General features: G+C 29.0%; 6 protein-coding genes and 1 non-coding gene across 7 annotated transcripts; 3 read left to right on the forward strand and 4 right to left on the reverse strand.

The window, feature by feature from the left end:
* The first annotated feature begins 540 nt into the window (after positions 1 to 540).
* Positions 541 to 1,553, forward strand: BX663DRAFT_507104 (AP complex, mu/sigma subunit). The gene is made up of 6 exons (XM_051527281.1): positions 541 to 622; positions 686 to 842; positions 899 to 920; positions 1,011 to 1,119; positions 1,173 to 1,208; positions 1,268 to 1,553. The coding sequence occupies exons 1-6, from the start codon at positions 617 to 619 to the stop codon at positions 1,397 to 1,399; spliced, it is 462 nt and encodes a 153-aa protein (XP_051383604.1). The 5' UTR covers positions 541 to 616; the 3' UTR covers positions 1,400 to 1,553.
* Positions 1,554 to 2,891: 1,338 nt separating this feature from the next.
* Positions 2,892 to 2,965, forward strand: BX663DRAFT_t72. The gene has a single exon. It is a non-coding gene; the product is annotated as a tRNA-Ile (tRNA).
* A 105-nt stretch (positions 2,966 to 3,070) lies between these two features.
* Positions 3,071 to 3,587, reverse strand: BX663DRAFT_507108 (uncharacterized protein). Its single transcript, XM_051527282.1, has 3 exons — positions 3,490 to 3,587; positions 3,256 to 3,390; positions 3,071 to 3,156 (listed from the first exon to the last, which is right to left on the reverse strand). Exons 2-3 carry the CDS (start codon positions 3,365 to 3,367, stop codon positions 3,098 to 3,100), a joined length of 171 nt encoding a protein of 56 aa, XP_051383605.1. The 5' UTR covers positions 3,368 to 3,390; positions 3,490 to 3,587; the 3' UTR covers positions 3,071 to 3,097.
* A 181-nt stretch (positions 3,588 to 3,768) lies between these two features.
* Positions 3,769 to 4,627, reverse strand: BX663DRAFT_507109 (NUDIX hydrolase domain-like protein). The gene is made up of 5 exons (XM_051527283.1): positions 4,525 to 4,627; positions 4,374 to 4,457; positions 4,221 to 4,287; positions 4,007 to 4,158; positions 3,769 to 3,943 (listed from the first exon to the last, which is right to left on the reverse strand). The coding sequence occupies exons 1-5, from the start codon at positions 4,612 to 4,614 to the stop codon at positions 3,836 to 3,838; spliced, it is 501 nt and encodes a 166-aa protein (XP_051383606.1). The 5' UTR covers positions 4,615 to 4,627; the 3' UTR covers positions 3,769 to 3,835.
* Positions 4,628 to 5,399: 772 nt separating this feature from the next.
* BX663DRAFT_507116 (uncharacterized protein) lies at positions 5,400 to 5,980 on the forward strand. The gene is made up of 2 exons (XM_051527284.1): positions 5,400 to 5,420; positions 5,528 to 5,980. Exon 2 carries the CDS (start codon positions 5,788 to 5,790, stop codon positions 5,956 to 5,958), a length of 171 nt encoding a protein of 56 aa, XP_051383607.1. The 5' UTR covers positions 5,400 to 5,420; positions 5,528 to 5,787; the 3' UTR covers positions 5,959 to 5,980.
* Positions 5,981 to 7,827: 1,847 nt separating this feature from the next.
* On the reverse strand, positions 7,828 to 9,806 carry BX663DRAFT_433066 (GTP binding protein 4; the record flags this gene model as incomplete). The annotated part of the gene is made up of 2 exons (XM_051522974.1): positions 7,828 to 9,528; positions 9,585 to 9,806. 2 exons carry the CDS (start codon positions 9,804 to 9,806, stop codon positions 7,828 to 7,830), a joined length of 1,923 nt encoding a protein of 640 aa, XP_051383608.1.
* Positions 9,807 to 10,758: 952 nt separating this feature from the next.
* Positions 10,759 to 12,889, reverse strand: BX663DRAFT_507123 (uncharacterized protein). The gene is made up of 8 exons (XM_051527285.1): positions 12,799 to 12,889; positions 12,684 to 12,712; positions 12,451 to 12,623; positions 12,292 to 12,392; positions 12,163 to 12,234; positions 12,068 to 12,099; positions 11,177 to 11,978; positions 10,759 to 11,036 (listed from the first exon to the last, which is right to left on the reverse strand). The coding sequence occupies exons 1-7, from the start codon at positions 12,863 to 12,865 to the stop codon at positions 11,196 to 11,198; spliced, it is 1,257 nt and encodes a 418-aa protein (XP_051383609.1). The 5' UTR covers positions 12,866 to 12,889; the 3' UTR covers positions 10,759 to 11,036; positions 11,177 to 11,195.
* Positions 12,890 to 14,303: the final 1,414 nt, after the last annotated feature.

Raw genomic sequence — 14,303 nt, forward strand, 5'->3', positions numbered from 1 at the left:
TTGCCATAACGTTTGCTTGAAAAGCTTATATTATTGAAAGTTATTGACTGGAGTATGCAAAAATAAATGAATCGATTTAGTTAAAAAAAAAAGTCCTTTAACCTAGCCTCATATTGGTCCATTTTTTTGACTTTCCATATACTCTATCTTTCATGAAATAGACTATATCTCTCATTCCATTGCTCATTCTCCTCTCATCAATACTGGCTCTCTCTTGATTGAATGGTTATCTTAGCCTACCTTTTCATATATTTATATATATATATATTGATATACATACATCTCTCCCTCCTTTTAGCTTTTACCTTTTTAACATCTTTTGTCTTAAAAGGATTTTTAGTTTCTGTTAACCTTTTCTTTTTGAACTGACTAAGGCAAATCATCTTTTATATCTACGCGCTTATTGGTCATTTAACATAGACTTTTAATCATATATTTTTGCGTCACTTATGCTAAGTCTTATATGCACACCCAATTTAATTTTAAACTCATATTACTGAAAAGAAATTGATTTTAATTTCTCGTCTTTTTTTAAAAGAAAAAGAAATTACCGACGTTAAAGAGCACGTACAACTGTAGATTTATAAATATAAATATATTATACACAAGTATAAATATGGCTGTAATCTTACTGAAACTATTTAACATGAAAGCTAAAAATAAGTACTAATTATAATTCATTCAGATAAATTGGTTGCTATTAGTTAGCAGACAAGGGAAAGTTCGTCTCACTAAATGGTTTATAACAATCCCACCAAAAGAAAAAGCAAAGATTATAAAAGATGCAACGCAACTAGTATTAGCACGAAGGGTCAAGATGTGCAATTTTCTCGAATATAAAGGTATTAGTTTACTATATGCATTATATAATTTCTACGAACTCAACTGTTTATTCAAGATCAAAAGATTGTATATAGAAGGTATTTGAAAAATGTTTACTTTATGAAAGCATCACATGACTTATTATACACATATATACATATATATATGTATATACATATATTCTTAAGATATGCAAGTTTATTTTTTGTAACAGGTATTAATCAAGATGACAATGAACTTATCACACTTGAAATTATTCATCGTTACGTTGAAATTCTCGACCGTTATTTTGGCAATGTAAATAGAAAAAAAAATACATTATACCTTATTATTTATGTTAAATTTTATAGGTTTGTGAACTTGACTTGATTTTCAATTTTCAAAAAGTAAGTTAATGTATTATAAGCACAAATAAACGCAATAGCTGATCTTATGTAAAATTTAGGCATATTTTATTCTTGACGAACTTTTAATAGCCGGTGAACTTCAAGAAACAAGTAAAAAATCAGTCTTGAGAGTAATTACCCAAGAAGATCAGTTTGAAGAACAAGAAGGAAATGAACCTAAATCAGGATAGATGTATTGTAACAAGCTTGAACAATTATTTTTTATGACCAATATAAATATGTAGTAATACAGATTAAAAAATTAAGGAGAAAGGATAATTATATATTATCATGTCAATAAAAGACGAAAAAAAAAAAGGGTTTTATCTACAACATATATTGTTCTGTATTAACAATTGTTTGTTAATGCTTACCAAGATTGTACTATTGAATAGAACAATAATGCATGTTATTATCTACTAAATGGATTTACAATTACTTTTAACATTAACAATGTAATTTTATATATTTATTTTTACTAATTTATATATCAACAATTCAACGTTAGCACAATTTAAGATAGTAATGTTAAAAATGGAAATAAAATAACTGAAGTCCTTATCTGTTTAAAATGCTACTACTTTCACTCATAGTGAAAAATATAACACAGAACCTTTCAAACCAAATATAAACATTTAGATCTATTTTTTTTTTTTAGAAAAGTGGATTTGGGTAATGGATGTGGAATGTGTAAACAAGTGTGAGTATCTAACCTATACTAGTTTGGTTATAAAAAGTTGAATAGGCTATTCTTTTGAATGAGCCGACATTCTTGGGTATAACCAGTCTGTAACATACTCCCCCATCCATTACCAAATTCCATTTCCCTACACAATCTCTACTCTAACTAACTAAGCAAACACACACTATCTGTGATAAAATGACCTCCTTAAAACATCGTTGCAAACATGATACGTCTATGGTACTTATACGTGGAATAACAAAATAAAAATAAATAAAGTAAAATAAAATATATAACTATGAAAAACACAATAATCTTGACAATGATCTCGTAATCCGGATTTTTCACTTGACAATAAGAATTAATCATCTTTCCAATTTACCATAGCTACATTTTCAAGTACTGAATGTATGCAATTAACTTTACTAACGAAAGAAAAGTACTCTTTTCAAAAGAAAAAAAAAATTAAGTATAAAAACTATAAAATGATTATGTCACTTATTACGTGATTGTTAAATTTTTTAAATTAATATGAGATCAATTAAACACCGCGCCAAATATGATACGCTCGTGATGCTTAAGTGTAGTGAACCCTTTTTATATATGATGAAACTAATATTTCTCCTAGTTATATTTATATTGAGACAAAGATATAAATGTAAATAGAACATTGCTGTTATTCTTTATATTGTCGTTAATGTATCGATGTTTCTTTCTGTTTCTATTCCTATATTTAATTGACAATCTTCTGTATTGCCGTTTCATTCAAATTAGCCAAATTAAAATTAAACAACTTTTTAAAAAATTTAAAGCAAAGTAAAAGCTTGATTTTATTCCCATAAACTGTCAAAATGATTCTTAAAATAAAATAATATCATTTAAAACGAAATATTAAAAAAAAAGGTGCTGAAATGCCGGACAAGTGCGTCAATCACGTGACTTTTGGCAAATTTTTTGAATGCTACTTATATATGTTTATGGTACTTGACGAATATCAAGAAGCTCGTTTAGCTCAGTTGGTTAGAGCGTGGTGCTAATAACGCCAAGGTCACAGGTTCGACCCCTGTAATGAGCATTTATTTTTTATTTTTTTTGCCTCAATATAGTGTGTGTAGCATTTTTGATAATATATTTGTTGTCGTAAATAGTGGTCTTAGTTGTATTTGTATATTATACATTATTTAAATACAATTTATGAAAAGAAAGATTAAGAATTAAAATATATGGTTAAGAAAAAAAAGGAATATAAACAAGCAAAGAGATATAGTAAGAACCAATTGTTATAGTGATATTATTTAGCGATGATAAAACCAATAGCAATAAAAGAGCAGGTAATATTTAATGACAACTAAACTTTATTGAAAGAGAAATATTTAGTACTAGAAGCAAACAATAACTGTTCAAGCAGAGAGACTCCAAATATATTATGGGAAGTAATAACAAGAGTAGTATCGGGATAGCGAATTTTGCTAACCATTAGTATAGTTGAAAGGATAATTGGTAAGCGTATAGTTTAGAAAAAGTGAGCAGGATAGTAATACGTAGGTGAGGGAAATCTACGTCCAAGTAACTAAATAAATCAAAGATTTATCTGTTTAGCCAAATAGAGAAACGAAAAATTAATAAAAAGAGGATCATCTTGAGATCAAAGACAAATGACAATAATCCACCAAGAAAGTAAATAACCGAGACTAGCATTATATAAAAAATATAATCAGAATATTATGTTATGTGTTCATTTTTTTGATAAAGTACTAGTTAATTATTAGTGTTTCTCGAATTATAATGATATATAACAAAACATGTTTAATGTTTATTATGTAGTTATTTTGTATATATTCTCAAATATTCTATTACAATATTAACATTTTTTTTTTATTTTTTTATTTTAATTATTCCAATTTCTGTACAATAATATCTAATATTTTATTAAGTGTAATGTATCTTACGCGCTTTGAAAAGTATTATCCTTTGGGGCAAATGATGAAGCTAAAAGAGCTTGACGCATAAATGGTTTAAAACGAAGTAAGTCCATTGCTTCTTCAAATGTGCACTAATAAATTAAACTTAATAAATTATCCTATTATTCCTGTTGCATAGCACTAATCATATTTACCCATCTACGTTTACGAAAATGCATTTCAGGCCACTGATCAAGGATTTGCTGTACTTCAAATTCATAAAACCAAACATTTCCTTTAAGTTCACCATATGAATCATAATCCATAAAGTTTCCTACCAATCCTTTAATGTTGCCAAGCACACCACCTTAGAAATACAAAAATTACATCAATATACAGAGTTACCACAACTATAAAAACACATAATACCCTCTTCATAGGTTTCACGTATAGCCGATTGTTCTTTTGTTTCATCACTTTCCCAACCTCCCTTCGGCTAAATATTAAAAGGGAGAAAGAGTAGTTACGGTTGAGCAATACTCAGGTTGAAAAATAGAATTTTAATTTAATATCAAAACTTACAAGCACCCATACATTCCTATGTTTACTACTAGAAATAACAAGCACTTTATTTGTTTTTGGATCAACTGCGATTGTACCAGTAATCTACAAACGATGAATAGAATTGTGAATTTATGGTAAAGAAAATATAAAAATAAAGCCACTAACTTACTTGTCGAATATCATTTTCGTCATAAACTTGATTTGCTCTACCTATACGTGCTTCTGCAGGATAATTATGGAATTGCATTGTGCTATTCATTCTGTTAATTAATTGAAATGTATTCAAAAAAAAAAAAAAAAAAAAAGTATGTCAAACTCTATATTTTATTAGTAATTATTAAACGTCCGATTACTTTTAGCATATTTATTTCTAACTTCTCCATCTTTATTTTAACGTTAAGGATACGATTGAATACATATTTTTATTTGTAATAAAGTATATTTTCTAAAGTCCTAAGTGAGTACAAGGTATTAAATACAACTGAACTATATAGATTAAATTATCAATATAAAGAAAGGTTATTAAAAAATCTTATTAGAATTAATAAGGAACAATGAAAAAAAAAAAAAAAAGATAGATAGTTTTTAGTAATAAAGGGTTAGTGGAATATCAATTGTAAGAATAATAATGCTTTTAGTTTACCTACATTTAGCCCAATTTGCTGGTTAACTTTTTTAAGGCTAATTATGTATTTCTTATTTTCTTTCATACTCTTCACTAAATAGTTAAAAAGATCCATGTTTACTTTTTTTTTTTTTCTTAAAAAGAATATTATCAGCTCCTTCAAACACTTGGCCTTATTTTATGATTTTTACAGATAATATCATTTGTTCTTGTGTAAGATAAGGATCTTAGGTTATATACAATAGTAATAAAAGAAAAATAAAATACCTTTTCACAGTGCAAGACTTAACTTTTATTATCGAGGTTGCCCATATTCTTTATTAACGTAAATGACTCTTCGAACTCACATCTTTTATTGTTCTATAGAGATGACCTATAGCTTATTTATCACTTTTAATTTTGTTTTTGAAGCATGTGTTGGAAGACTTACTTGGATTAAAGTAAGTAAAAGGAAAAAAAAAAAGGAGGATGCATGTCATAGTGACTGTGATCTATAACTTGGTCCAATTAGATTAACAATAATTAATTATGAAAATACAAATTATAGTTTCTAAATTCTATATACACATCATAAAAGTAAATGAAGCATTACATTTAAAAATATATCTTCGTGTTCTAGAAAGGAATTCAATACAATGAAATACTTTACAAGATAATTTGAAGCAAGCTGAAGATAAACTAACCGAAATGATCAAGCTTCAAACTAGATTAAAGATAAAGATTTTTAAGGATAAGGATGTATGTTTGCTTTTTCTATGATAATATCCTCTTTTCATACATTCACTCATGTTAGAATAGCTTAATTATATGCCTAGCCTATTTATTCTATTATCTATTTTCCTTGTAAATAGCCTGCCATATTTACTCTTAACTAGATGCTACAATGTAAACTATTTTTTTTTTATTGTTTTGCTTAGTATCCACCTTCTATTGTTGCTGTATTTAATTCTTTATTTCACTCTATACTTTATTATATGAAAATAAGTATACTTTTTTCCTTTTTGACCTAGTGTTGCTTTTTTTTTTTTTTTTTCCTTTGACTTTATTTAACTAAGATGAATCATAACAGGCTACATTAGATAAAAAAAAAGTTGCATGTATTGCTTGAGAATTAATTATCACTAATTTCTTTACGTGCTATTTATACGCGTAATATTTGTATTTATATTGTTTTTTTCATTTATAATAAAAGCTGCTATATAAATCTTTTTATATAAATAAATATATAAATAAAAAAAATGGGCCCCATAACGTCGCAGTATCCCATATACTTATCCCAGAGGTACTCGTAATGTTTATCAATGATGGTTTACATCGTTATTAGAATACATTGGAGAGGTGAGCATAATCCAGAAAGAAAGCATACAAAATACTAACTAAGCTATGAAGCCATCCCAAAAAATCACTCATCAGCCCTTTTACAAGCCAACAAATGAAAAAAAAGGATTATATAAAGAGAAAAAAAAGCAAGTTTGGGCATGAAAATGACCTCCTTTTATAGTTTTTTTTTTTTTGATCCGTTATCATATGCTTTAAACTGTCATAAAAAGGCGTCACAATCTCTGTGATGAATCTAATTGGATAATCTTAATAGCACACTAATCGTTATCATAATAAACATAGTAAACAAACGTGATACCAACAATTACTCCTTCTCCTTAAAAATATATATACATGTATATCTCTTTTAATTATTATTATTATTTCTTTTGTTTATAGTCTAATTCAGCAAGAATAATATACACGTTTATATATTCAATGGTATATACATCTTTATAAAAAGATCTTTAGTCAAGTCAACATTTCAGGGGGAAACTTAAAATAAAGGGATAAATATCAAATATGTATATGCGTGTATATACCATTTTTTATCAAATATTTACATTTTTACTGTATGGCAGTCTGCTTTTCCTTTATCTTTAATCATAATAGAGCTTCTTAGTTAATGCGCTTGAAAGAGAGAGAGAGAAAGATACGCTACTGCATAATTAACATACTCGTTATATACTCAAGTTACCTGTTGAAGGTGCTTAATTACAATTTTGGCAGATCTATATCTTCTATATGTTGTGTAGAATGACTATTTTACTAGAGGAAATAGATTATTATACATTCTATTTTTGATTGTTAATATCTCTTTTTACATGATAATTATTGAGACAAATCATTAAAATGGCCTCTGCAATATTTTTTATGAATATGTATGTGTATATATAATTTGAAATAAGTGGGAAAACACTGATATACTCACTAGGTGGTATTGAACAAGTCTAGGTGCTATTCTTTAGTAGAGAACTATATATTCAAAGAGACAAACACACGAAATTATATAAACCGGTATATTAATGATTATATTAAAACAAATACAATAAGTAGATATATAAGATAAGGTACCTTTTAAAGTTCTTAATAAAAACTATAACACCAGATCAAGATATGTAGGAATACTAACTACTGGAACAGTATATTTAACTGGAATAAAGCTATTTTCAAACATCTTCTTTAATTAACAAGAATAAAAATCATTTATACAAAACATCTACTGAATTGGATAGATGTTATGTATATTAGGAACGAAGCTTTGATTTGTACTACTCTTAACTACTTCCATAATAATAACTCAATGAAGCACACCTATTTGAATTCATATAGTTAATTTTTTTTATCTTTTGTTCGTAACTACACTAATAACACTTTCGTAAATAAATAAATTTCAAGATATTGGTTGGGTTTAATACTCTATGTTTATTTAAAATAATTTATTTAATTGATGCAAAAAAGTAAAAAGAAAAGAAAAGCTGTTTATATATATTATAAAAAAAAAGGGATAAATTATATAACAAGAAATTAACGACGATCCGTTGTGCCCATACCACGTTTACCACTAAAGAGATGCTTAGGCATTTTTGTTTGAATTTGTCTATCAGCCTCACCACGTTTACCAAGTTTAGATGCTTGTTTTTGAACATTCTTCTTTTGCTTATCAGCTTCCAATTTCTGTTTAACATTACGGAAACCATGTTTACTCATTTCCAAATCTTCCATTTCATGACGCTCACCAGCAGCTGCTTCCTTAACTGCTTCATCAGGAAGTGCTTCATTATGTGTACGTTTACGGCCAGCTGCAGCAGTCTTTGTACGTTCAACAGCATCTGATCCATCAATACCCATATTAGCCAATTTTTGATTCATCTCACTCACAGTTGTAAACTTAGATGATGCTGTCTTGGGTAAAGCAGGTCTTGTTCTACCATTTGCGGCACGATGAGCTTGGACAATTAACTTCTTACGCTCACGAATAGCATCAGCTGCAGTACGCATAGCTTCTTCATCATCATCAAGAATTTCTTCATCAGATTGATAGAAACCTTCAGCTTCTAAACGTTCTTCTTCTCTTTCCAAAGCTTCCAATTTCTCTTCAATTTCAGGGTCAATAAAGTCAGCAACATTATGACCATCAAGGAATTCAGGAATAGTATCATATTTCCATTCATCATTTGCCAAGAGATATTTCTTCTTAACATCTACATTATAAACACCTGCACCACCGTTTTCTTGTTCAATATCTTTCTCAAGCTTACGACGATTAGGATCATTAGGATCATACTTGACACGATTGTTAACTTCATCAGGAATATTGGGCATACGGATAACGTTGTCTCTTTGTTGAGGTTGGGCCAAGTGAATCTTGTTGATCACATCATTAATCTTATTGCTCTTCATCTTCATTTCTACACGAGCAGCTAATAACTTGTCACAAGCAGTATTACGCACATTCATCACACCTTCATCCTTATAACAAGACATTGTCAAAACAGTAGCATTTTCATCACGAGCAATATCTTCAATCCATTTCTTTTGTTCTTCAGGAAGATCTTCAGGCTTTACTTGATCAATTTTGTTAATAACCAAAACAATAGGCTTGTTGGCAAAGAGAGGCTTAATGTTGTGGAACAATCTGACTTGATCTTCAACACTATAACCACATTGTTCTGAAAGATCCATAAAGTACATAATACATGATCTTAAGTGAGCCATAGCAGTAATAGATTGCATTTCAATTGTATTACGTTCTTCAAGAGGATGATCCAGAATACCAGGGGTATCAATAACTTGCCATCTCATATATTTGTAATCCATATGGCCCACAAAGAGCGATTTTGTAGTGAAAGCATAAGGTTGAACATCTACATCGGCACGAGTAATCTTGTTGATGAATGAAGATTTACCGACGTTAGGATAACCACAGATCAAAAGGGTACGAGTATTGGGATCAATTGATGGTAAACGAGACAAGTGTTGACGAACCTGTTCAAGGTATGCTAAACTATCCTTTTGACGTTTCATCACAGTTGCCATTCTACCCAATGCAGCCTTTTTAAGTTGCTTACATCTGTAAAGTGAGTCACCAAACTTCAAAAGTCTAACATAATCTTTAGCAACTTGATCAATTAAATGTCGAGCAGTATTAATCTGACCTAAAGCAAGCTTATAATGATCTTTATCGTACAAAACATTCATCAAATCAGCATAAAAGGGATGAATATCCTATATCAACAATTATAAATATAAATAATTTACAATATAAATGTAACAAAACTAACCTCTAATTTAGGAAATTCATCTAAAATATTCTTGAACTTTTCATCAAAGTTTTCTTGCGTAAACTTGACTTTACGCATATAGAATTGTCTAATACGTCCAATATTATAATTCTTGTGAATAACAGTAGGAGTCTTTCTCTGAGTCTTTGACAAAATAATGTCAATAAAGTCAGAAGAAGTAGGGACTGGCTCGATCTTCTTGAAATTATAAAGTGATGTCATGATTCCTTTAATGATCAGAAAATAAATGGATATAATCGAAATGATATAAGAGAAAAAAGCCCTAAAAAAAAAAAAAAATTAAAAAAAAAAACTTTTCTCGACTTCCATATTTATATAAACAGTCACAACTAACTGTCACTTTTTTTTTGTTTTCCCGTTTTCAGGCAACAACATTTGTTACTTTCAATTTAATTTTTAAACAAATCAAATCAAGATTTTATTTTAAGACAATTATCAAAAAAAAAAAAAAAAAAAAAATTAGACATTCTGGAATTGTTTTTTTTTTAGACGTTTCTACATTTTTTGTTGAATACATATTACTAGTGTCCAAATTGTCTTGATTTTACAGACGAGTTAGCTAAATCTTTTGCCTGTAAATAATACCTAAGGTAATGTTTGAATTAAATACTATAAGAGTTGTTGGTATTTGCTTTCTTAAAAAAAAATTGGCATACTATCTTGATTTTCATGCTGATATAATGATGCCTATATATCACACTTTTTTTTTTAGTGATGTTAATGTCTTGCTGCAAGAGTTAGTATATGCTCTCAAACATGCGCCCCCCAAATCTTCAGGTTCTACAATGAAAGGTCTGCACCCTGTCGTTTCAATGATTATCAAGGCAACAAAGCTTCTGAATGATAAATATACCAAAAAGTATTCTAGATTGCAAAAACCGCCATATACTTTGGAATAGATATGTCAATGCAAGTAAAAATAGGTTAGACATTTTGCAGTCTATTTGGGAAGAAAAAGGAAAATCTGCTGTCTTTCAGAGAGGAAACAATTTCGCTAGCAATAGTGATTTAGATAACTAGAGCTAATTTGCCTAAATTGTAGTACACACTTGTTAAATTAGTGTATAGTGAAAATATAGGTTATTAGGCCCGTGAGAGATCATCATTTATTTTTATTTACTATTCAGGAACGAAAATTTCTATTTTAGAATAAATATGTATATATATATATATATTTAAAAGCATTGATAACACACTGCCCTAATATTGTTCAATTATTTTTTCTAATAGAAATATAGCTCATACCAAGAAACTTCACTCATGAATGCGTTGTAAGTCTCTAATTATGTATTAACTTGCCCAAATATCAAGTAAAGTGGCAAAGATATGCATATATAAAAGACGTGCAGAGAATGACTCAAAATAAATCGTATGGTCTGGACCGGGCTGATTAAATGTAATCCCTAAAATAATACCACTGTATCAAATAAGGTATCATCCCATTAGATATGCAAAGGGACTTGTAATAGAAAAGGGAATGCTTACTGAATATAATCATGTTTTTTTTTATATATCTATATCATTACGTCAAAAATAATTTTTATTTTTATTTTTAACTGTTTTATCATAAGTGAAAGGCCTTTAGGCAAATCATGAACGTCTATTAAGACCAGCAGGCAGTTTTCCTCCTCTTCTAGCAACAGGCACACCATAAGTTCGTTTTTGTCTTCGATTTACTATAGGTTGTACGGGTATAGATACATTCTCTGGTTCATATTCATCCATTTTCAGTTCGTCCATTTCTACATCATGATTTTGATAATCATAGTATAAATTAGGGTTTGATGGAATAGCTGGAACTAAGTTGTGTGTGTTAATATATGCTTCAACCCATTCCATTGCCACTAGAAATAGCTTGTTACTTAAATAAAATTTCCCTTCCCATTTTTCAAACATATATCCTCGAAAATTGACAAAATCTGCAGCATAAGATTTAACATCTCTTGGACGACGTACTAAAGAGATGTATTTTCCAAAGGCAAGGAATTCTAATGGCTTCATCGCAACAGTCAAATTATTTCTCTTCATTAAACATGGCTTTAAAGATGCATCGTGAACAATGCCTAAATAGACATTAAGTACTTGTCTCATTTTTTCTTTCAACTCATCAGTAGGTACCCAATTACTACAAATAAACTCTTCTAAATAAGGCGCGGTGCCTCTAAATGCACTAGGATCATCTCTAAGTGTAAGTAAAAGATGTGCTGACATTTGGAAAAGATAAGATTCTGTCTTGGTATGAAATATTTCTGAAATTGGATAATAATTGCTAGCTATATCACGACAATATTTGGCTATCGGTGTGTTGTGTGCTTTTAATTTATCAGCCTTTGTCATTGCTACACCCATTTGAACTCTGGAGAAAATTTCGTACTGATTAAAAACAAAAAATAAAATAAATAAATACAAATTATGCTATGTACACAGTGTGTTTTTTTTTTTTTGTTGATTCCTTTACTTACTTCATCGTCTTCTGAAATATCATGATACTCCACTGCAAGAGAGTATATTATAAAATTACTTTATTGCAGATAAAAAGAAAATAAAAACTCCTTACCACAAACAAATTCAAATGTAGTAAATTTATTGAATAATTCTTCCGTCAAAAAGTGTTTAGGAATTGCTTGATCTAATAATGATTCGTTAAAACTAAATAGAAAAAAATATTTATTATTGTTTAATGTACCATTAGTATTTTGTTCAATATCAGTGTTTTGTTCAGCATAATATCTTTCAACAGGAGATTCTGAAGAATGATCAACATAAGGAAGTAAATTTTCCATAAACCTTTAAAGTAATGTTAATCTTAGGTGTATTTAGGCCTTGACATTGATGTATACGATACCTGAAAACAGATGTTAATCTCTGTTTTCCATCAATAACTATACGTGTCTGTTTTCCCTTGATTATACGTGTAACGAAAAGTAATGGTGGAATGTAATAATTATGAATGATCGAATCGATCAAATCTGTCATTTTATTTTTTCCCCAAACAATATCTCTCTGATATGGTGCATCCTAATTAAACAATAAAATAAGTCTTTGAAATATGCATACAACTTTAATACGTTTATTTACCATTAGTATTTCACCTCTTTCAATCATTTCTGTTTTGTATAACTGATTTAGCAACGGAAGTCCACACACACACAAAAAAAAAAAGAAAATAAAGTTTACATATGCATCTCTTTACCTTTTATTTTCCATGTTGCTAACATTCGTGTTCTGGGCTTAGGAAGCTCTCTGAAGTTGTTATACATACTAAGATAATTATTACTGTAGAGAAAGTTATAATAAATAATAAAAAAATATTAGTTGCCTTGTTTTTATTTTTTAATTTTTATTTTTTTTTTTTTTGACCTTTTAATTCAATTGTTTAAAGTAAACCCCGATGACATACTACAATGAATTTTTTATTGACAACCTAAAAAAAAAGTAACATAATGTGAACACATAGTACAGAGTGTAAACCGTATTTCCCGAATCAATTTGATAAAATAGGTTAAGAAACTAGAGACTTTTCAAAAGTAAAGAAGGTGGGAGAGAGTTTTTTTTTTTTTTTTTTTTTTTTTTTTTTTTTTTTTTAAAAAAAAAAAAGAAAAAAAGAGTAAAAACATTAGTGAAAAGAAAAATATCAATAATGATAGAAAAAGAAAACAGATCAATAGTACTAACATCGATTATCAATACATGACTAAGTGAGAAACTTTAAGCCAAGATCAGGTACAATATTAGAAAGTGTTTTGTCATAACATAGATTATCAAGTTCAAACAGTATTCAGTAAACTGTCGGCCGTCGTATTTTCCAAGAGAAAGTAGGTAAATTAGGAGAGGTGGCAGTAGAGTGACGTTTCCCCCCCCCCCCTTTTTTTTTTCTTTTTTTCATTTAGAAGTTGGTTGAGTAGAGATGAAAGTGAATTCTCAATGGTAGTTGGCTTTTGTAATTATTGGTATACATGTAGACGTATAATTGCATATATTCCAGATCAGCAAATATTTTGGGTGATAGATGCAGGTTCTTATTGCTTTCAAGCCACTTGGATATTGAGCTACCTAGACATGTTACTTAACTTTTACAATTACACAATCGCAAAATTTTGTTTTTTTTTTCTTGTATCAAGGCTTACAGAGGTTGCCAGAAATCATAATAGATAAGCTACTGAATAGAGACATTAAGTATAATAAAAGAAAAAAAAAAGAAAAATAATAAGGAATTTAAAAGAAACGTAGAGAGAGCTAAAAAAGAAATGGCTGCAAGTAATGAAGTTAATACGAAACAAAAGTTCATCCCAAAGCAAGAAACTTTTTTTTTGTCTTTACCTACATTACTTGCACTTTTTTAGCTACCGTTTTTTTTTGAAAGGTTCTACAGATGGTGTCTCTTCTATACCAAGAGGACAAAAGTAAGATCCCTTTTTTTGGAGAGTCCTGAAAAGATAGGAAGCAGCAGGTACTCTGATTATAATTATTATTGACGAGCTCAAGGCCTCTAGGGTTTGCATCAATTGACAGTGTGAAGCTTTGACGCTAGCATCACATGCTCATGGCTGTAGTGTACCGGTATACAAAACCTGCTCTACACTGTGGTAGCGAGATGTGAATGCAGACAAGAACATGTTAACCATATCCACTTAGACATGGAAAAATACTGGCAGACTTCTAACGTTCGTCAAAAACTAAAACCAAGTAACAGTCCTT

Source organism: Cokeromyces recurvatus, assembly GCF_025118155.1.
Source record: "Cokeromyces recurvatus strain NRRL 2243 chromosome Unknown BX663scaffold_10, whole genome shotgun sequence".
NCBI lineage: Eukaryota > Fungi > Mucoromycota > Mucoromycetes > Mucorales > Mucoraceae > Cokeromyces > Cokeromyces recurvatus.

Excerpts from the sequence above, each read along its gene's own strand:
- BX663DRAFT_507116 (XM_051527284.1), top strand. The coding sequence starts at position 5,788 with ATGCCTAGCCTATTTATTCTATTATCTATTTTCCTTGTAAATAGCCTG.
- BX663DRAFT_507104 (XM_051527281.1), top strand. Across the intron at positions 921-1,010 it reads CAAAAGATTGTATATAGAAG|ATATGCAAGTTTATTTTTTG; the intron begins GTATTTGAAAAA and ends TATATTCTTAAG. Across the intron at positions 1,209-1,267 it reads TGATTTTCAATTTTCAAAAA|GCATATTTTATTCTTGACGA; the intron begins GTAAGTTAATGT and ends TGTAAAATTTAG.
- BX663DRAFT_507109 (XM_051527283.1), bottom strand. The coding sequence starts at position 4,614 with ATGAATAGCACAATGCAATTCCATAATTATCCTGCAGAAGCACGTATA. Across the intron at positions 4,458-4,524 it reads ACGAAAATGATATTCGACAA|ATTACTGGTACAATCGCAGT; the intron begins GTAAGTTAGTGG and ends CATCGTTTGTAG. Across the intron at positions 4,288-4,373 it reads ATAGGAATGTATGGGTGCTT|CCGAAGGGAGGTTGGGAAAG; the intron begins GTAAGTTTTGAT and ends TTTAATATTTAG.
- BX663DRAFT_507123 (XM_051527285.1), bottom strand. The coding sequence starts at position 12,865 with ATGTATAACAACTTCAGAGAGCTTCCTAAGCCCAGAACACGAATGTTA. Across the intron at positions 12,235-12,291 it reads TATTGAACAAAATACTAATG|ATCAAGCAATTCCTAAACAC; the intron begins GTACATTAAACA and ends AATCATTATTAG. Across the intron at positions 12,100-12,162 it reads TACATTTGAATTTGTTTGTG|TGGAGTATCATGATATTTCA; the intron begins GTAAGGAGTTTT and ends ACTCTCTTGCAG.
- BX663DRAFT_507108 (XM_051527282.1), bottom strand. The coding sequence starts at position 3,367 with ATGGTTAGCAAAATTCGCTATCCCGATACTACTCTTGTTATTACTTCC. Across the intron at positions 3,157-3,255 it reads TTCTAGTACTAAATATTTCT|TATATCTCTTTGCTTGTTTA; the intron begins CTTTCAATAAAG and ends ATTGGTTCTTAC.